General features: G+C 37.8%; 1 protein-coding gene across 2 annotated transcripts in view; it reads left to right on the top strand.

Annotated features, from left to right (window-relative positions):
- The first annotated feature begins 260 nt into the window (after positions 1 to 260).
- NETO1 (neuropilin and tolloid like 1) overlaps positions 261 to 23,293 on the top strand; it is a 100,280-nt gene continuing 77,247 nt past the window's right edge. For both annotated transcript variants that reach the window (XM_057526936.1, XM_057526935.1), the window contains exons 1-4: positions 261 to 347; positions 2,380 to 2,433; positions 2,671 to 2,808; positions 7,287 to 7,535. In XM_057526936.1, coding sequence (XP_057382919.1) covers positions 320 to 347; positions 2,380 to 2,433; positions 2,671 to 2,808; positions 7,287 to 7,535 — 469 coding nt within the window. In that variant the 5' untranslated portion in view covers positions 261 to 319. The remainder of the gene's footprint in view (positions 348 to 2,379; positions 2,434 to 2,670; positions 2,809 to 7,286; positions 7,536 to 23,293) is intronic.

Below are 23,293 nucleotides of genomic sequence, written 5' to 3' on the forward strand. Positions count from 1 at the left end.
GAGGGCGCTGCCGCCGGCGGCGCTGCTGGTGGCGCCCGGCGCCCGGGTGTGAGGCGCGCGTCACGGCGAGGATGCTGCTGGCCTCGCGGCGCTGAGAGGGCGAGCGCGAGCCCGGGGCGGAGGACGCACGGGTCCGGATCTTGCTGCCGTGTGGGCTCCGATCTCCTCCTTACCTCTCCCCCCCACCACCCCCCTTCATTTGCTCTTGGTTTGCATATCCAAAACCCCTCTCGACTCCGTCCTCTCCCCGACCGCTGGAAGTCTCCCTGTCTCTAAATGGAATTAGTGGAGATCGGAGCCTCGGGTGTAACGAACAGACATGATCTATGGACGCAGTTTGTTTCACAGTGAGTACCTTTCCCGCCGCGCCGGGGCTCTCCGGGTGCCGTCCTCCCCGCCTGCCCTCCCTCGTGGCCGAACGCGCAGGGAAAGCCTGGCCGCCGCCGCGCTCCCGCCGGACCGCGCAGGCCCGGCGAGTCTGGGGCAGATGTAAACTTTCTGTATCGCAGCATCATAGAACCGGCGTGCGGGCTGCGCAAGGCGGTGGTCACCGGATCGCAGAACCTGCCGCGGAAAACAGCCTTTCCGTGGGCAGGAACATCCCGGGGCAGAGCATGGCGAGTAGTTCGGGGGTGGGCACGTGCGCAAGAGCGAGGTGGCCGGTGGAAAGAGGGAGAGAGCTGGCCTGATAGTTCCCTTCGGGGGCTTCTGGAGCTCGGCCGGCCTGCCTGCCCACCCCCGTGGGTAGTTTGTGGTTCACCTGAACGCAGCCCCCGAGGGGAGGGCGAGGGCCAACCTCAACTCTTCCAGAGAGTAGATAGCCCTGTAATGTTGCTTCACGAGTGTGTGGTGCGCGTGCAATTGGGGCGGGGGGGGGGATTGGAGGAAGATAGTGTCAGAAGTCATCGAGTAAACGGCAGTGTAAGAAAATATATGGTGGAAATCTCACAGTATAAAGCAAGGATTAGGGTGGCTATGCCACGCAGTCAAAGGACCGGCCTTGCCGCCGTGTTAATCACAGCACACGCTCCACAATGTGATGCCAGCAGAAGAGGAAAAGCAGAGTGAAAACACCCAAACTCCAGCTTGATACTGATGGCTGTACACCCGGGTGTGTGCGCGTGCGTGTGTGTAGGTGTAGAAACACGGCAAGTTAAAGTAAGACTTGTTTTTTTCCTACCTGAACACAGACAATAGCAACGACTGATATTTTAATCTAAAAGCAGAGAGCCAGGCTAGAGTACAAAGTACAATAATTGACATCATTTCTCAAATACTAATAGCAAGGCCCACATACTTTTCCTGGAATAATCTTTAAGCATAAATTTGTAAGATCCTATAGTGAGCTTCAGTTAAGGAAAGCATTGTGAATTATACCCTCCCTTTTCCAAATGCGTTTTTAAGTGGACTTATGATTATACACTTAATGGAACTTAGAGCTTTTAGGTAATCGAGCAACAAAGTCAATAATAAAAACAGAAATAGAGAATGAAAAATCAGAAATTATGAAGACTAGATGACTTTAATACTTTTCTCAGTTTTAGGCTTTGTAAAAATATTAAGTAAATCAAGGATATGGAAGTAAAACAGAAGGGCAAGTTTCAGTGGTCTTCGTAGATTTACTGTTAAGTTACAGATCAGAGGCTCTTTCTGATACTGGAAAAACGGACTCAATAAAATAGAAATAACCTTTCTCAAAATTATAAAATATTTCTGGATAATACTGAATATTAAATCAAAGTTAAGGCTAGGAGAGATTAATTTCAGAGCTTAGAAAATGCTGAGGACTGGGGTTACTTGGTAGTTCATCATTTTATAAGAAACATTTTTAATTATGATACTTAATGCCTTCAATCCACATTAGTCTGTTTTTCTTCTGTTCCCCTCCCCGACCTGCCATAGGATTTTGCCTAAGTATTTATTTTCTAAAACACAATAACATGGTTGATGAAAATACAACTTTTCCTTTTCACCCTTTTACCTGCTGTCCCTCTGTATTCCTTTAGAGATGCTAGCAAGGTCATTCACAAAGAGGAGCTCAGACGTACTCCTGAAATCCTGCTGTAATGGAACATTAGTAGGTGACAATAGTGACTCTTTAGTCTTGAAGTCTGCATTTGCTTTAGGAGTTTGGGTCTCAGCCATTCCTAACTGGCATTACTTCCTGAGGAGATTCCTAAGTTGTCCTGATTTGTACATTTTATCAGTACAAATTTGTACATTTTATCAGTTTATGCAAGTTCTGAGTCTACTCGGAACAGTTAAAAGTAATAAAATAATCTCCTTTGATATCATTTTATCTTTAAGTTGTTATGTTGTTATAGCATTTGATCATTTCGGTGTACACTAAGCTTTCTAATTTTTCTTTTTTTGTTTCAGTTGTAGCAAGTTTAATCATCCTCCATTTGTCTGGGGCAACCAAGAAAGGAACAGGTGTGTTTCTTTGGAAAAATGCAAGTGGAAGACCTCCAGTCACTTGCATTGTCCTATTTCCCCCACATTCTTAATATTCCAGAATATCTGAGCATTTTATCGTGTGTATAATTGATTGGTTTTGACTAAGACACCATTTAGAAGTTAATTTACTAATGGATATTGTAAGAATGTCCTCTCTATTTTTAGTTTTATAAAAAATTGGATAATGGCTTTAAAAAAATTTTTTTTTTCCAGAAAAGCAAACCACCTCAGAAACGCAGAAGTCTGTGCAGTGTGGAAGTTGGACAAAACATGCAGACGGAGGTGTCTTCACCTCTCCGAACTATCCCAGCAAGTACCCCCCTGACCGGGAGTGCATCTACATCATAGAAGGTGAGGAAGCCAGTGCCAGAGCTGGAGGAAACATTCAGCCAAGTCTGGCCACCTCTAAGCTTTGGATGGACAATATGCATATAGACATTACAAAAATTGGTTTTGGAGACCGTACACATAAATATCTCTGAGTGAATCAAATAGCTGTAAAATCTGGAGTCCAGCTAATTATTGAAATTATTAGTAATGGTTTATAAACAGGTAAATTCTGGGAAATAAAAAGAAATCAACAACAGTTTATTTCACCGGTCATGTAATTGATTTGGAATTCTAAATTAACGGAATGGATGCATGGTTGGCATAATAGTACCTAATGTGTAACAGTTTTGGCAACTGGTATTTTTTGGGCTTAGTAATTAGTAGAATAACCTATACATTTGTTATTTTTCTCTTAAATAATACGAAGCACAAAAAACATATTCTTGTCGGAAGTACATCTATGATCATAGTTTCCAAACGTCAATCTGAATAGCACTTGCCTTCGTTTGTGCTCACAAGTAATATTTTCATACTTTCATGCCAAAGTCAGGATTCCAAATGATGATGCTTCTTTTCATCATTTTTTCCCCAGCTTGAAGGATAAAAAGTGCTGGAAAAGGGATTCAGTTCTCTTTGAACATTTTCCATTTCCATTACCCTTGTAGACACCTCTCTATTAAGGATGATACCGATACATGAACATTTCGTCTAGTGCTAGAAGTTTTCAATATTATGTGTTAGTACTTAATAGCCCAAAACTTTCAACCTCCCCAACCCCTGTGATCCCCCACACACACACACACACACACACACACACACACACACACACACACACACAGCTACCTTAACAAAGACGGTATTTATGCTCACTGTTTACTTATAAGCAAGGGACATGTTAATTTGATAGATCTTTCAAATTAAAAGATGTTCTGGTTAACTGATTTCAAGAATTTTATTTAGAAATGATTCTTTTTGTAATTTCTGGACCAAGATCTTTCCTCTCTTCTTGTCGTGCTTCAAGTTGAACTTTTAGCAAAGATACACCATATTACAAGACGAAGAGAAAGGAATAAGCTCTGATAATAAAAGCATAAAGCTGAGAAACTGAGCTCTGGCAGTTTTTCTTCCCCTTATGATCGATAGAAAAGGAGACTGAAATGTGGAAATTCTGGGTTAAAATTAGCTGTTCTTTCTATCAAGTTAATATTACATATCTGTTATATGTAGTAATACATATACTGTATAATTGTATCGTGTAGTACTAGTTTAAGATCCTCGGCTGATTGAATTTGAGGATGTGAAAACCCACAGATACAAATACAGAGGGCCAAGTAAGGGACTTGAGACTTGAGTATCCTTGGATTTTGGTGTCCAAGGAGGGTCCTGGACCCATCTGTCTCCCCTCTCCCCTGCTGCCTGCAGATACCTAGGGACAACTTGTGTATATATACATATATATATACATATACATAAATATTTAATCGTAGAAATTTGGTATTTTTGTTGTCCCTACTGTACATATAAGGAAACTGAGGCACAGAAGGGTTAAATGTCTTGCTTAACTTCATATAACATAATTTGTGTTTTGAAGCAACAGTATTTCAAAACTACAAATTATTAAAAAGAATAACATCAACTAATTCTCCTGTAATTCAGAAGAAAATCTTTGCATGTTAATTGTGCTTTCATGTTTATTCTTATTGATAATTTAAATGCATTGCTAACATTTGATTCTAATATCATGCACATATTTGCATTCATTTGTAGTCATGTCAAGGACAAAACTTAAAGTTGGGAAATAAATAGAACCTCCTGTCACTGTTAATCATACTTCTATACCCATCTTGAAATACTTCATACTTGTCTTTTTTTCCATTCATACATTCATTTAGCAAATATTTACTGAACCACTCTTGTTTAGAGAGTATTGAACAAAATAGACATGGTACTTGCCTTATGGAACTTACGATGTGGTCTGGGGACTGTGCTTTTTTCAGTAAGCAATCTAAAGTGGCCCCGAGATGAGCAGTTTTGGAATAAGGAGAAAGACAAGAAGTCTATAAGGAGGAAGAGATGCTTACACTCAGTTATAAAGAACATTCAGGAGATAATCATCCTCTGTGTAGAATAGCATGTGCAGAGGTTCAGAGACGCGGCGAGGTTGGTTACACACGTGTAGTATCATAGGGTGTCTGCAGAGGGTGAGGAGAGCAGCGAGTGAGGAGTCTGAAGGGCAGGTGGCCTCAGATAAAGGAGAACTTGGCATCCATCTGCCACCCAGGCAAGTTTGGACTTTATGTTATAGACAAGCGAGTGCCACTGAAATAACTCGAGAAAAATAACAAGGTGAGATTTTGATGAAGAAACTGGAGGAAGAGAACATAAGCTGAAACTATTGTGAAAGACAGAGTAAACCATAGGAAAAGCCTGAACTACAGAAGTGACATTGATGGTGGAGTCGAGGGAACAAATGAGAGGTATTTGGGAAACCGAGTCTTGAGTGACTGGATGTAGGGATGAGAGAATAGGCAATCTCAGGACTATTCTGAAGTTTTGGCTTGGTGATGTGTTACATGGAATTGCCATGTCAGTTAAGGAATAGAGGTGGAGAAAGGGGGGAATAAAGGAAAAATAATGTGTTCCATTTGGTGTTTATGGAGATGTCTCATGAAGAGATTGGATGTGTGATCTTTAGTTCAGTGGATAGTTCTGGGATAAAAATATATATTTATAGGTGATAAATATAGTGATTGCTGTTGAGGCTGCTAGTATGAATAAAATTACCCAAAGGGTATTTGGAGCACTTCAACTCTTTTGGAAAATAAAGATACTTGGGTCTGCCTCCAGGAATTCTGATTTAATTGGGCTTAGATGGAGCTGCAGATATCATTATATTATAATCTCTTTCCATTGAAATGCTAGTGGCATCCAGAGCCCTGGTCTAGAAAGAGAGGAAAGAAGACATAGAATAGATTTCTGGAAAATAACATGTAAGGGAGGGCAGAGTAAGGAGAAAGTCAACACAGACTGTGAAGGAAAAGCCAGAGAATATCAGGATCGTATTTTATTTTGTAAGTCTCTAATTTTCACGTAATCATATATCTCAACTGTATATACATTTTGATACCCATGCATGCAAGGCTTTAGTTTTAAAGCCATTCAAGGGTGATATTCAATATATATTTAAGAACTGGTGTGGAGGGGACAGTAGTCATTCAGAATGATTGCTGACCACGTGGGAAGCAGGCCCTGCCGTGCCAGGACTTAACTTTCAAGTTTCTGGAGGGGATTGGTCTTTAAAGAGGATCAAGTGGCTGGAAAGCAACTGAAGAACTCAAGACAGCAGTTTACTAACTAGGATAAACGTGTGGATATTTCAACAACTGTAATGGCTATTCTGGGGGTACTCTGGCTGAATATCAGCCTGGAATGCCAGAATTTTGAACAGTTTTGGCCATGACAAGGGAAGAATGGAAGGGCACTAGCAAATGCATCCGTGTGGAGGTTTATGGAGCTGCTCACCCTATCGGGCTCTTCCATGATTATTTAAAGAGCTATAAACACATTTACGAAGATAAGTTCATTTATAATTCACCCAACAAAGATTTTTTTTTTTTGAGAAATTCTCAATGACAAGTATTGTGCTTGAACGCTGAAAAAAGAAGGTGAATAGATATGGGTTTTGTCTTTAGTAAGGAGATGTAGAGAGGAGATTTTTTTTTTTAAGCAAGATTTTCCCACATAAACAGGAGTTGGATTGGAGGTATATACGTACTCAAGAAAGTGGGAAAACCCACGAAAGCCTAAAAGAGCATGGTGTCCTAGAAAACATGATATGCCTGGAGTGGCTTGAACTTTGGCTGTATGTGAGGTGAAAAGACCCTGGCAGGGTGAGTTGTTGGATACCTGTAAGAAACCTATATGTCAAGTGAATTGATCATTTTCCTATAGTTGATAGAGAGTTGCTGAATAAGTTTAAACCTGAGAATGACATGATAATATTTGTGTTCTAGGAAAATTACTCTTAATATCCCTCCACACACACTTCAATCTAATCAAGACATCTAATTGGGACTATTTGAATGGTTTAACTCCATGCTGAACAGTTCTCAAGTTTCTGACCTTAAAACTGGATTCTCCTGAAGATGTGGGAAAAGTGACAGAGAGATGCCTCTCTACTTTTTAAACCTGAGTCAGCAGGCTTTCACAAAACTACTGTGATTTGTTCATTCTGTGTTAGATATTGAAGTGGTCATTTTATATCAGATAATATTTTGTGCAACGTCATCAGTTTTAAGAATCATCCCTTAGACATTATTATGGAAATATTATCTCTTAGGATGCTAGGAATAACAAACTTGCTTAGCGTTTCTATGCATATCACAATCAAAATTTGATAGGAGTTATACAGATAAAATCTGAAGTAGAATCAGAGAAGCCAAACTACGGATTTAAAAAGGACCTTCTAGACATAATCTTTCGTTTTTTTTTTTTTTCAGCTGCCCCAAGACAGTGCATTGAACTTTATTTTGATGAAAAGTACTCTATTGAACCTTCTTGGGAGTGCAAATTTGATCATATTGAAGTTCGAGATGGACCTTTTGGATTTTCTCCAATAATTGGGCGTTTTTGCGGACAACAAAATCCACCTGTAATCAAATCCAGTGGAAGATTTCTATGGATTAAATTTTTTGCTGATGGAGAGCTGGAATCTATGGGATTTTCAGCCCGATACAATTTCACACCTGGTAAGTGAGGGCTTGTTTTTTTCCCTATATCTTTTTCTTCCTTGGTTTTCTATCTTCATACTATAAGAACTTTTGTAAGACAACTTGATAATTTCCAAAGAGCTTCCCGGTTCTATTTAAAACCAAACCTACCATACTTTCTCTTTTCATTTCATAAATTCTGAAAGGAAAATAATTTTTCTTTAAAATTTAGCCTACACTAGAGGTACAGCATAGTGACTCAGGGGTCTACGTGGTCATCAGCAACACAGTTAATTAGTTGGACTTCCATTATGCTGAAACGTGTAATTTGAGAGGCCGTCTGTAATAGAGAAACTAATTATGCATTGAATCCCAGTAAACTTGAAAAGGCAATTGCAATACTGTAAAATGTATCCATCAAAATGATCTTTGGAGAACTCGAATAAAAAATTCATTTGTTCTGAAAATTATAATTTTTTTTTCTTTTTTTTGAAAATTATAATTTTTAAAGCAAATGGGTCTTAGTATAAAACAGTCAGTCTAATCTCTTTGTAGAAATGCAAGTTCCTAAGAGTTGTGATAAAAGGAAAAGTGAGTCCCATAGCAGCCAAATACCCATTTGCAAGGTCTGGCACCCATTAGCTGTTATTATATAATTATCTATTCTATGTCAATTTTCCTTTTAACCTGTTAATATTAAAAAGGGTCTGTGAGGTTGACTGGCTCACTTTATGATGAGTTATCATTTAATACAATAAAAATTGGTTATATTTTTAAACTGCCAGAACTTCAGGCTGAAGCAATTTGCGATTTGATGAAGTCACTTTTTTTTCATGGAAAAACCACTCAACTTACGTAAAGGACATTATTTATTTATAATTACATTTCTTTTAAGTTTGTACGTATTGTTTTACTCAGGTTATAAATGACAATAAATTAAATTGGAATATATGTAAAATTTGTTCAAGTTTCCATTCCATGTTACAGAGGTAACATCAGAGCAGGGTTACGATGCTCAGTTCAAGCACTAACATTTTTGAAATAATTAATATAAGATTAATGATGACTTTTATTATGATATTATGGTTTAATAATATAATACTTAAAATAAGTAAGATGGTAACCCTACCGTATGCCTTAGCCTTAAACATTAGGAATATTTTTATAATATTTCTAAGAGATTGTGGTTTTTATTATGCTTTGCTAATATTGGATTGTTCACAGAAGTCATGGGTATTTCACATGTGGCAATCAAGCTAAGTTGATGTGTTCCGGAAAGGTGTCAACACTGAGATTACTTTATTAGTGCTAGAGTTTTCAATGGAAATATATATATATATTTTTTCTTAACTGCTTATTTTGAGTATAGCTAAGACCTAAAAATAATGGCACATGGTATGATCTAGGCTTTTGTAAGTTATATTGTCACCTTGAGATTGGTGATCATGGGAACAGTGTGAGGATCTAAAACTGTAGTTTCATTAGAAATGTAGGGTCAACTAACATACTTTATCAACCTAAGCAATTCTATCCACGTTTCTAGCTCTACCTGAGATACGTAAATGGTGGCGTTCAATCTGGTATCCTAGGTTTTCCAAAGCTTCTTTGTTCCCGAGCATTGTCCTTTGCGCCTTGTTTCTTTAGACCCACCTTGCTTCATCTGTAGAAGGAGAAGATTTTATTACCAGGAACATCTGTATCGGAAGGGAATGTGAGGAGATGATTCCCTGTAATTAAGAATGAGTTAAGGATAGACTGAGGCTTCTGCTGTCACTCAGATAAGCTTGAGTGAAGTGTGCCTGGAAACCTACACTTGGCACCTGAGAGGAAAGTAGGACCCTGAAAAGGAGTTGTGTAAAACTTCCATGACTGCACAAGTTGACACGCTATGGCCCAAGGACATTGCCTGAGTGGTACAGTAATCTACAACTCATTCCATAAAGAGGCAGTATTGAGGAAGCCACTTAGTTAATGTAGGAGGAAGGGGATAGGGATTAGTGATCATTTAGACAGCATTTAGGGAATAAGGAGTCAGGCAGGCTTTAGTTTAACTTGGGCTTCATTTTTACTTGGTGGTATGCTTCAAGCGGTGACCTGTGGGAATTGAGAGAGTTCCTCAAGTCAACGTAATCATTTACGTGATAAAGCATTGCTGGAATCTCGAGGGCCCCAGAGTGGGATGCACATTGGAGGAGAGATCTTCCCACCAAGTCACCCCGAGAACTGGACTCCAGCACGGCTGTGAGGAACACTGGTTTTGGAAGCAGATTGGGCTTCCAACTCTAGCTTTCTTATTTCTTGCTTGCTGTAAACTCTGGACATGATCCTTCATGTTCTATTCCATCAATATTTTTATTTTTAAAGTAGGAATAATATTGATTACTCACAAGATTGTTTGAAGATTGTTTGATTAGCGACAAATGCATATTTATGTATTTTTTCACTTCCTATAAGATCTCACCTGTTGATAGCTATTATTGTATTAATTTGATCACGTGTTCTTTAAAAGTAAAGGAGGCTTGGCATAGTTTATTGGGAGAGCAAGTCACCCAGATTTTTTAAATTACAACCTCTCTTTCCCTGATTTTTTGGGATGGATATGCAAAACTAATACCTACACGATGCCACTTTTCCTTATTAGGTTTAAGTGGGCCTAAGTCTCTACATGAGGGTTAGAGTTATTTCTGATAGCAGTCATAAAATATGTTAGGGCAGAAATAGCAGTAGGAAGGCTAGGTGGTCTTTATTATTTTTGAGAATTTACCATAATCTGGGATCTGGATCTTAATTTACAGTCCCAGAAACTTGTTGTCAGCACAGTGAGAATGTACCCACTCTTAGGAATGAATCACATTAACCAAGCTAAATATACATATATACATACATGTGAATGTACACAAATATATATATATACATACATATGAATATACATATATACATGTACACATACATATATGTACACACATATAAACATACATACATTTTTAGTAAGAATTCTTAGAATCACACAGCTCAGTGTTTCTTGTAAGCGACCATACACGGGCATCCAGATTATAATCAGAACATTGTACAGTGAGTGTGAAATCCAAAAACTGAAGCATGTTTAACAGCATCCAGCGAAGGTACATGATGCTTCATCTTTATAACATGGCTCATTTTTCCCAGTGATGCTCTAGGTCCCAAATTGCCATGGGTCAGTACCCATGTCCAGTCTTCATCTTCGGTCTTGCCTGACCGGGACACTGATTTGTGTCAACTCTTATCTCCAAACTTGTTTCTATCTCTTAATATCTGAATGTCTTTGACTTCCTTTCCTAGTCAACTTTAAAACATAGCCTTTTAATCCCTAGCTCCTGTGTTCCTAGGAGCTACTTCTGAACTGGTGGTCGATGAGAACTAGCCAACTGGAGGTCATGTGTGGACTTGGAGGGCAGGAAGGCAGAGCCAGAGACGATGCCACAGATACACACTTAAAGGGGTTTTCCACCTTCTGACACATTTTGATGACTCCGCAGTTTTTATGTTACGGATGCGGTTGATGGTAGATACCGTGCCATTAGCTGGGTCCACAGCGCCATGAGGAATCACCTAGGCGTGTAGTCTAGCGTGCACAAGAAGGATTGTGAGACAGAGCAACAGTCAGAGAGGTCAGCCTGTCAAACCCCCAGGGCCTGCAGGAATGAAGGACAGTGTGAGGTTCGAAAAAGGGCCCAGGAACCCAGAGCCCCGGTGGGAGCCTCCGGGTGATGCCTGTTGGGAAACCCTCTCTTCTTCCTGTGCAAGCACAGTTGTGTTGTGAGGTCTCCTCAACATACGCTCTCCTACTTCCGCGAAGAGAAATCTCAGAATCACTGACAATCTTAAAAGTTACATGATGGAAAATTTGATAAGCCACAGATAATTTAACGAGAAAACATATAGAAGTGTTCATTGCAATAGACTGATACTGTTTTCTCATCTTAATAATGTTTTCCTTAAAAACAGTTAAACCAAATGTATTATAGAAAAATGAATCATGAGAAAATATTTTATAATGAAATTACCTTAATAATACTGGAATAACATTCACCAAACTCATAACGATGATTACCTTAGATGATGTTGGAGTGGGGTGGATGAGAAGGAACTGAAGGGACCAAGAGAGAGCTTCAGTGAACTTCTATCAGCATTATCAGTAATGCTTAAATTTTTGAAAAGGATACAACATGGTTTTTGTTACTACTAATGTAAATAAAATTATTTAAGATAAACCAAAAAAAGAGAACATACCATAGTTGGTAATTTTTAAATGAATTGTTATTAGAATTTAAAATGTATTTTTAAATGAATTTTTAAATTTGAATGGAAGTTTAAAAGAGGGAATACCATTTCTCCACAATCTACATTTTTTTTTTTTGTTTTTTACTTACACTGAGAATGCCTTTTAAGTAGAGGTTAACTCTTCCCTGCATCCAGCTGCCCCCATGCCTCAATTTTCTTTGTTACTTGAAAATATGAACTAAGGAGGAAACATGTAACTGTACTCGCTGTGTCCCCAGTCCAGAGGCGTTATCAAGGGCTTTATTAGATATTAAGAAAGAAGAACATCCAGGACGTTCTAGTCTTGGGGAAAGTAACCCCTTCAATCTCTGTAGGAACAAATATATCTTGTTAGTCTTGTACTTTCCTTCCTAATGGAGAGATTTTCTCCTCTTTACAGACCTAGAATGTGATGATTTTGGAATCTTCCTCTTTTGATGTTATTTTTTCTGAACTAGTTTTATGAAACAAGGTTACACACACCCTACTGGAGAAATTTAATTTAAGGATTATGCCTCAAAGTACCAAATAGGTGAGGTCGAGTTAGGTATTGGCTTGGGAGTGAGTGGAGTTGTTAACTATGTTGAAATAATTAGGATACTTTGTACTCAGCACCTTTCATCTGAGCAGCCCAAAGTGTTTTAGGGACATTCTGCCCAACTCCTAGCCTCCTCACAAACTCCACGCTGATTGACTTCAAAGGCAATGAAAAGGGTACACTGCAGTACAGTGATTTAAATTGAGTGTTTTAAAAAGATTTCCATGCATATTAAATGAAATATATTATTTAGGTAAAATATGGTCATGGACTCAATGTTACTTTAATTATCTAATGCAGTGCTTTTCCTCTTTCTGTCTGAAATGTGAATGCATGTGTGAGTATTAACCATGTTGAAAATTCCTAAATTTTCTTGTCTAGAAAATCAGAGTTCAGATATATGCTTTGGTGAGAAAGAAAAGAAATATTTCACCTATCTATTGATATCATTTTTTCAACAACTAAACTTTAATTTGAATTTTGCACTAAAAGATGAAAGAAGTAAAAGAGGTTAATGTTAAATTAAGGATTTTATCTGATTACTTTATTTTTTTTTTTTTTTTTAAAGGATTTTCTTATTTATTTATTTATTTATTTATTTATTTTTGACTGTGTTGGGTCTTCGGTTCGTGCGAGGGCTTTCTCCAGCTGCGGCAAGCGGGGGCCACTCTTCATCGCGGTGCGGGGACCGCTCTTCATCGCGGTGCGCGGGCCCCTCTCTATCGCGGCCCCTCCCGTCGCGGGGCACAGGCTCCAGACGCGCAGGCTCAGCAATTGTGGCTCACGGGCCCAGCTGCTCCGCGGCACGTGGGATCCCCCCAGACCAGGGCTCGAACCCGTGTCCCCTGCACTAGCAGGCAGACTCTCAGCCACTGCGCCACCAGGGAAGCCCCTGATTACTTTATTTTTAACATAGAAATAAAAGGTTGAATACACTTAGGTCAGGTAGTATCGTATTGTCTTTCTATTATATTTACACGGTAGACCCAAAATATTCTAAAGGCTGTCAAGTGGAAAATGTATGAAACAAATTCACATTTCTCGTTGAGGCTTATTTTTCAAGAAATGAAATTAAAAACTTGAGAGTCACGGTAGGGACAAAATTATCAACGTGTAATAGTTACCAAAGATATTCGTGTAAGGGCAATTTCATCTATCCTTACTCTCTTCTGCCCAGCCTGTGACTTGGTTCATCTGATGTGTAGAAAAGAGGGCTCATGGGGAGAGCTGAGGAATAGAGAGAGAGGGAGGGAGGGAGGGAATGCTGTTTGGTCTAGGTGGGTGTTCAGGAGAGAAGTTGAGAGTGGGAGAGAAAATTTCCAGGATTAGCTCCCATCTGTACAGAGAATATTGAAAGCAGTGGCAAAGGAGAAGGAAGATTTTTAAAGAAGTTTCCTGTATGGAAAGAATGCCTTCCTTATCTTGTTGTTTCCTGGAAAGGTGGAGCCAAGTGTTTAGGTGTGTTTATATTTATTTAGTGGTTAATTGTTGGACTGCATGTTTTTGAGTATGGTACATTTGAGACTGGACCACGTGGAGTCTCAGGCATATTTCCATTGTAGGTGTGTATTTTCTTTTGATCTGAAAGAGACCTTGAAGTTCATCTCATTCAGCCTTTTTATTTTAAAGATAAAGGAACCAATGATCTAGAGAGAATGTGTTGCCCAGGTTCATGAGCTCTGTGTAGAAGTTAAGTTACTGCTTGTTTATCAGTTATATAACCACTGTGCTGATACACCTTCTACAAAGGGTAGAGATCATGACTTTAATTACATCACATATTGCAAGTACTTTCAGTTTAGTTATATTAAGAAATGTAATTAAGAGATAATACTGTATCACCCATATTTCACCATTACTGGTGTATGAATTTTAAAATTCACCTTTCCCATGTTGCCTGAAATGCCTATTAATTCACAGTGATGAAAAAGGCAATGATTTGTCTTCCCTCCCTCTACCTCTATTATAAAAATCTGCCTTTTCAGTCCTCCTGAGCTGGAAGTGTATGATTCATTTCCTGTTCTCAAATATCTGCTGTACTGACCTGGTCAGTTGTATGTATAACGCCCTCATGACTTGGAGCCTGTGACTTACGTGCTGGGTACTCAAGAGAAAAACTAATTTCTTTCTCCTCAATCTCCCACAATTATTCCTCGTTCCTAACACACGTGTCTCTTTGACTTCTTCTGTGGCCAGTTGCTTCCAGTCACCAACACCATCCCTCTCCCCAGGGCTACTGCGTACAGCTGTCATGTTAAGGACACTAGGTTGAGGGAGAGAGAAGGGCTGATTCCTATCACATTCATATGCCCAGGAGCAGACCCATATCCAGCAATGGGTACCATTTACTAATTCCCACAAGGGGGTCTTACGGACTAGCCCTGACCACGCATTGATCAATCATAACATCGCCTCTGGACCCAATCACACAGTTGTGCCAACCTCCAAGGACCAGCGTCCACCCTTCACTAAAATTGTCCTAAAGAGAAATGGTATCATTTGAGCCAGAGAAACATTCAAGAAACAAAATGAAGAAATAATGCATATGTTCTATGTCCATTTTGCATTCTCATGTTTTTTCTAGGTGTCCATAGTTATCGGGCTTTTTGGTAAAATCTTCTCCTAGAAAACGCTAACATTTAGCTTATTATTGCGTATTCAAGAAGTATGTTTTTCAAATGATAACATCCCACGTATTTTGCCTAAGAAAATATTATAATCTAGGCTTTTCTTTTTTAACATTTTTTCACAATAATTTGCTGATAGTTTGAGGCTTATTATTTTATCTCTGTGCAAAATAAATCAAATAATTATCAGGAAAACAACCCACAGTGTTATTTTCTTGACCAAAAATGGTTTTTATATTTTATAATTTGTATGCCATTATAGCTATTTAAGTATAGCTCATGTAACTATTCTTAAAGTGAATTCACAGAATAACTTAATTTTCACTAGGCTGTATTTGCCACTTACATGTATTCAACAAATATTTATTGACTTACTATGCTAATACTGTAAAAATACAGTATGTACAAGACAATAGCCTCCCTACAATGAGTTCAATTTCTATAAGAAGAGAAGAATCGTGTGTAGTAGACAGAGTAATGCCCTTCCCCCTTCAAAAGAAAAAAAGTGTCTATGATTTAATCCCTGGAATCTGTGAGTATATTTGCTACACAACAATGGGAATTGAAGATAGTACATTGGATTAAGGATGCTAATCAACTTACTTTAAGACAACAACTTTGGATTATCTGGGAGGGCCCAAGGTAATCACGAAAGTCCTTCTATGTGGAAGAGGGAGGCCAAAAAGTCAGTGTTGGAGTGATGCAATGTGACCAATACTCGTATGGCCATTGTTGGCTTTGAAGATGGAAGGGCCCATGAGCCAAGGAATGTGGGCAGCCTCTAGAAGCTGGACAGGCAAGGAACGGATGCTCTCCTGGGGCCTCCAGAAAAGGAACTACACTTACGGACACCTTGATTTTAACTCAGCGAGACCCATTTCAGATTTGACATCCAGAACTGTAAGATAATATATTTGTGTTGTTTTGATAAACTTGTGATAATTTGTTATAGGAGCAAAAGGAAATTAATATAGCAAGTAAGTAATGTTTAAAATATGTGTTAAGATATGAGAAGTGATGTAAAAAGTAAGCAAATGATGTAAGAATTCACCACTGAGACAGAGAGTATAACAATTTGAGTCTATCAATTCAAAATTTTAAAATACTTTTGTTCCAGATATAAAATATCCAATGCTCTCAGCTGGACTTTCCTATACATAAATTGATACTCTATTTCTATATGTATGTATGTATCTCTCTCTCTATATATATATCTTTTGATTTTATGTAAATGCCATCTTTATGCATAAATATGGCAGAAACCCCAACAAAATAGCAACTTGCGATCCTTTCCAAAGATGTGCATGGGATGGTGGTATTTTTGTTTGTGGCAATAATAGCTATTTGTAGAACCTGGCACTCTTTAAACCTCTGCCTCTTCATGGCATATCTGCCTGATGCCTTTGCTTCAAAAGAGCTGTGCTGTCTGTTCTTGCTTGCTCACTTGGCTAGATTCCCACCATTCCACAGCTATGCTGACTTGCTTGAAATTCTGCTTCAATACATCCTTATGGCATTTTCCCTTTCCAACTGATTTCAGACACCTCACTTCAACCAGACTACCACAAGAATTACAGGGCGATTTTAATATAGTAGGACTATTCACAATCAGCAAGGCAAGCGCCACAAAAGAACTAAACTTGACTTTTTTAAGCAGAAGGACATATTAGTCATACATATGTCACTTATATTCTGTTGTCTATTGATCATAACCCAAATCAGAAGACAGTTCTATTCCCTTGGAACTTTTCTTCTGAAATTTGCACTTCAAAGCCCCAAGGAATTTCTCTAAGTGATTCAAAGAGAAATGAGAGATACAGAGATCAGTACTACCTTAAAACATTCTCAGGCTCTATTATGCTTGCTGGTGCAGTCTGAAAGGCAAGTGTATTTCCTTTAGCGGATTTGGCAGGCAAACAAAGTAGAATTTGTAGAATGGTCAGTGGCTGTGCTGATGAACTAGGAAAGCAGAGATGGGGGCTGTATGGGAATGGTAGGTAAAGTCTGAAATAGAGGGTTTCCATGGGCATGAAAATGAACCAGGCTTGCAGAGATCTGCTGTCGTAGATAATTGTTTAACTGGTGAAAAAATTATTCTTAGCTATTTTTCATGTGTAAATTACTTTCCTTTAATAAGCATTTTCAAATAATATTTACATCTCAATTTTAAATTAAAAGAAGACTATCATTTTAAAATAATACAATCACGCTTATTTTTTGTTGACAACTGTTTTACCATTTATATCATTTCCATTCTGTTCATTTCACTTGTTAACTTCTTGGTTCTTCTTGTGCTTCTGTGGCCACCCATTCCTTCTCAGCTCGTCTCAGTCCTCTGAGCAGTGGCTATATACCTCTTTCCTTGACAACTCATAGGCAATGTGTCTCCCACTAGCTTCTACCTACTGCTTACCACCTTCTATTCACAGGCTGCTGAGTCCCTAGGTTCTACATTATGCCTCCTGACTCTGCCAGCCCCATTTTTTTGGTCTGCTCCCACATTTTCTAGAAAAAAATTCAGATATCATTTCCATCTTAACTATTTATGAGCCCTTGATATAGGAGAAATGTAGTGATGATGTGAATAAATAGGGTGTTCAGTTTCCTGTTCAAAATGTCAGTGTTGGTATCTATGTTCTTTGGGCTAAACTTTTCACGTCTAGCTTGAATTGGATATCGGTTTTTCTTCTAACAACAACATACATGCTCCGTTTTAGATCATAAAGTAATCAACAATAAAGCCCAACTTTTTGTTAACTTAAGGCAAATTGGTTCTAAGGATGTGATTTGGTATGTTTTCTCATTATCTATGGATGAAATGTTCTTTTACGCCAGTGAGGTACCCATGTTCTAGAAAAGTTCCTCATGTTTTCAAGTTATTTTCAATGTAACCTATCTTTCCTCATCAGGGAAAAAACTAATAATTTGAGGCCATAATTTACAATACATACTTAACTGAAAAGAGTTTAGTTTTGGTATTTCCTTTGAAATGTACAGGAGAATGCTCAGTTCCTTTCGGAGAATATTGGCACTATGCTAAATCTTTGTTATAGTCTACCCGTATGGGTCTTCAGTTTTTCGTTTCTGCATAAACCTATTTTTCTCAGTTTCATGGTTTTCTAATAGTTTCATATTATATGTTCGTGTACATATATATGTATACATATATATATATATATATATATATATATATATATATATACTTTTATTAAACATGGTCAAATATGGGCCATAGTGCTAGATTGTCTAAGTTTTGGCTTGGAAACCTTCTCATTATGTGACTTTTGGCAACAGCAGTTTCCTTAATATCTTAGAGTTTCAGTTTTCTCATGAGACCAGCATTTGACACGTTATCATTATGGATTTTGCTACCTAACAATAGAGTCAAATGTTAACATTACTTCGCATGTGACATGATATTCCCTGAGATCACATCTAAGCCTCTGATTCATTATTTCATAGGTTCATTCAACAACAGTAAAAGATTATTGACCCATAATTGGTCCAGACTGTACACTAAGTGCTGAGATATGAAAATGATTGAGATGCAGAATCTACTCTTGAGGAACTTATCGTGTATTTGAGGACATGAATACTTATACCCAATATAGTGAGTGCCATGGCAAGTGCACAGAGTGCTGGCACCTAAAGGATAAGTGGCGGCATCACCAGATGTGGCACGAGACGTGTACCTCAGTGGCATTTGCCTGCACACCCCTCACTGCATCCTCTGGAAGGATCATGTGTCCTCCTATGCTCACCCAGCCATAGCTCCATCATGCCCTTGTGACATGCATTATAACACGTCACACCAAACTTCTCAAGGGGAAGGAGCTTTGGTTTATACCTTTAACATTTCTAGAGCCTCTTCAGTGTCTAGCATTAGCTGATATTTACTGAAATTTATATGAATGAATATCTAAATGAGTTAATGAATGAATGAATGGAGTTAAGTAACCCAAGAAGGTAGAACGAGTGAGATACCAGGTATGGAGAAGTTGGTAAAATATATAGCAGGTAGTCAAGACCATTTGGAAAGTAGATGTGTGGCTTTGAAAGGAGAGAAGTTGAGGTGAGACTGATTCAGATAATGAATGGTTTTGTAAGCCATGGTAACGATACATACATAATTTTAGGTGAAGTGGGAAATATACTAATATTTTAAATTGAATTGCAATTTTTGAGACCTTTATTGCAGGCCTGTGATTTATCAGAATGTGGAGGATGGATTGAGTCAAGAGAGAATAGAAGCACAGGAAACAAAGATAAACAATTAAAACAATGCAGGTAAGAAACTGTAAGAACCAAGGTGAGAGTAGCGTGTGCAGCAATGTAGTGAAAGAAAAAATTTGGAATCAGTAAAATTTAGTGACCCATTAGATGTGCATGTTGAGAAAGAAAAGTAGAAATGACTGAAGTTTCCATCCTTAATGATTTGGTGATAATGTCATAACTTCTGTTGGAGAATAAAAGAATAGAAAATGCTATGTTTGTTTTTAAAGATGTCGAAAGAGAAATACCAGTGTGGTATCTTTGTGGGCACATTGCAAAGGCTGTTAGCAATTTAGAGCTGACACACAGAAGAGCAGCCAGGGAAGGTGAAGAAGTGAGCTAATTAGAGGACTAAGCACAAAACCCCAACTAGTTATGACATCTAAAAATTAAAATAGAACATTATATGAGTTTGAGCTAATACTCTTGTCGAAGTAAATTAGAATACAAAAATTATATATTTTGGAATTTTACATTTTATTTGGTCTTGGCTTCTTCTTTTTGGACAACTTTAGCCGGTAATCAATTGGCATCAGTTTTTCTTTGAGTATAGGTGAACTTTAGCAATGCATTTTATTTTTTGAAATAAGGGAAGAATATTTCTTCTGTCTCATGCTTGGAGTCTTCCAATGATTAGGGACATTTTCCTGAATTATGGAGAGACCTACTTCCATGAGACTGGTTACAAAAGATGAGCTTCCCTGGGATACTTTTGAAAGGTGCAAGGGTAGACGTGAGCTGTACTGTATATTGAATGACAGATCATTTAATAATATTTTCATTTTCTTTCTGTATGACTTTGCCATACTCCCTTTTAAGAATGACATCATTTATTTATACTTACTTTTGAATACATAATATCTCAATTATCAGGATGATTTCAAGTGTCCCGCAAGATTTGAGGAAATACATTTTATTTAATTTAATGAAGAGGCCAGGGGTGGGAGGGAGAAAACAAAAGAGTTACTTTTCTCTATTCATTATTTCCTTGTCATTCAGGCAGTATTTACTACTTTATCTGTTGCTTGATTCTATTGGATTTATGCTAATTGCAATTGCAAGCTATAATATTGTAAAATAGCAATGGTATTCACTCTTGGCTACAGTTAAGATGGTAGGGATATGAAAGGGGAAATAATTTTGGAAAATATTCTATTAAATATATCCTACACATTTATAAAAAATAATTACTTTCTTATCAAAAGTATTTGGATTGTTTATTAGATAAAACATCTCCCAATTTTCTTAATGAAATTGTCCAGCAGAAAAATACGTGATAAATGCAGTCATTCAAAATTAATTTAAGTGAAATAACAGTATGATTAGGCAGTGATTCTTACTTTCTACAATCTGATTATAAGATATTCATCTTAATAACACTAATGAATTGTTGAGTTCTTATTATATGCCAGGGGTTGTTCTAAGTGTTATCTCATTTGATTTTTATAGCCCACCTATGAGGTATTGTATCATTACCATTCTTGTTTTGAATTTTTGAAAAGAAATATTTAAAATGTTTAAATATTGTGCTCAAGGTCATCTCCCTAGCAAAGCTGAGATTTGAATACAAGAAATGTATTTATTTAGGTATTATGCCCCTCTGTCAACAAATGTCTATTTGCTTCAGGGCTAAACTTCTCAAAAACATTGACCATTTTTCACCCTTTGTGATTTTACTGTGGGGCATTGAGGTGTTTTCAGTGATCCTAGAATTTATCCTTTCTGTATATTTTACCATTTTTCAGACAACAGCAACATTTGTCCCTGTAATAATTAAGCAAAAAAAAAAAAATTTTCCTTGGATTTTTAAAACCATAATTACAATATATTACTTTTATTATTGGCTTCATCATCATATAAATCATCAATATTAGTAACCAATAATAAAAATAATATGACATAATTTATATCTTATGAATCAACTTTAAACCCATACAAATGATATTTATATATGTGAAGTACATTATAATATGCACTTGCCATAGAAAATAATTAGTTCATTCAATCTATATGTTGTCAACTAGTTTTAAAAAGGTGAATAACAATTTCAGATGCTGAAATAATAATGGACTACTTCATTTTGAATATTTCCCCCCATAGGTGTACTACTTTATATTTCTGTGTCTTTTTTTAAAAACTAATTTTGAAACAATTTCAAACTTAAAGAAAAGTTGCAAGTACAATGAACATATCTTCCCACCCTCTTACAAACCTTTTCAGAATGCATTTTGTTTCAGTTAAAAAATGGTATCAATTAGCTTACCTGTTCACTAAATTTCAGAAATAACTTATTTCCACCACACTTTCTTGACCATGAATGTCAACGTGATACAACCCCTTGTTTTAGTTGGTGGTGACAGGTGAGAGTGCCACGTGACACAGTAAAAAGAACACAACTTTGGAGTCAGCCAGGCTGAAGCTAAGACTTTGCATCTGGGAACTCTGGCAACATAGTGGCCAAAAGGACACAGATTTGGGAAGTAAGGTGAGCCTTAGTCAAGCTGCACTTAGGATACTGTCCAGCTGTTAACTAAAACATAACAATCAGCCTTTCTGATCTCATTTGCCGTCTGCCAAGTGACTGTTACATTGACTGATCCAGTTTTGCAAGGATTAAGTAAGATCATATGTGTGTAACCTGTTTGGTAGGATCCTTTGCACCATCTTCTCCCACCTTGGACCTGTTTATGGACGGTTAGAGAACATTTTGTCCCACCATACTAGAACCACAAATATAATAACAAAGTCGTGGATCCATAGTGCAGATTTTACTGAAGGTTTCTTGTGGAGCTGGGTTAGGCAATTATTTCAAATATCAAAGAAGCACATTTTTTAAGTATTTATTTTAAATATTTGCTTTCCCTCCAAATATTCTCTTCCTCCCCTAACCTCAAATGCTTCTCAGTCTTTCCATAAGCCTGGCTTCAACCTTGGGCTCCCAAATCCCTCTTCTCCAGCTCCTTGATGACCAAGCACCAGCTAGAAGAAGAGCTCTCACCAAAGGAGAAGCCTGCCAAGAACTCTTTCCCAAATTTATGCTGCTGGTAGTGGTGAGGAAGGGACTCCCTCCTTTGGAAGATATTTAGTACGGTGCCCGGGACTATAGAGGTTAGTGGGCACTCTACAAAAGTTAGCTAATGGCTTTATATTCAACCATTATGCTAGTCACCTTTCATCTGCTCTACTTAGTGACTACCAAGCTTTTCATTAGTCTTCTGCTGTGGTCATTTCTACCGTCAATCATTCTACCTTGAATCCCTAGAACAAACACTGATCTCACTAGAAATCTTACCTTCCCTTAAATTTACATTAGCCATAATCTTATACCTAGATTATTTCTTAAATCCCAGAGCATGATTTCCAAAAAACTCCTTTTCTTTTCCTTTACCCCTGAACATGCTGCTGGAGCAAACTCAATTTTTTAATGGAGTTATATAATGTATATTTGTGGAAAATTTCTCTAGGCCACTAACAGACTTTCTGAGATCTTTATACATCGTCTTCAATAATTATGTGCCTATTGCTTGTATCACTGAAAGAATAATCCTTGAAATATGAAATGTTTGGCATGCAACGTTTGTTTGTTGGGATGTTTGTTTGCTTTTAATTAGCACTCTGATAAGATGTACGATGGCTTCTAGATGTAGGGCCAATAACTGCTACATGTAGCAATTGGATGTTACTAAACCAAAGATTCATACTTCAGAGTTACTCTAGCTTCCTGTGGGAATACAAGTCACATTGACCTAGGCTAAGGTGGAGATGAGGAATTGTGTGCAGCCCATTCGTATCTTCCGTTTTTGTGCTTTCCCACTTCTTCTTACAATGCTTCCTTCCCCTCATCTGTTTTCAGTGTTCACCCTAGAATCTTATTTGCTGTCTCTTTCATGCAGATATTTATTCTGAGTTAGTGTCCTGGCTGGAGAATGGCCCTATAAACCAATCTCTACTGATGAGGAATATTATCTGATGAGGAATTTTATTCACCCCAGCCAGAGCAATCTGCATTGTAAATGGTGACTTACAAGGACTGAAAAAATATGCTGGTCTCGAAGGAATGA

Source organism: Balaenoptera acutorostrata, chromosome 13 (genome assembly GCF_949987535.1).
Source record: "Balaenoptera acutorostrata chromosome 13, mBalAcu1.1, whole genome shotgun sequence".
NCBI classification, from domain to species: domain Eukaryota; kingdom Metazoa; phylum Chordata; class Mammalia; order Artiodactyla; family Balaenopteridae; genus Balaenoptera; species Balaenoptera acutorostrata.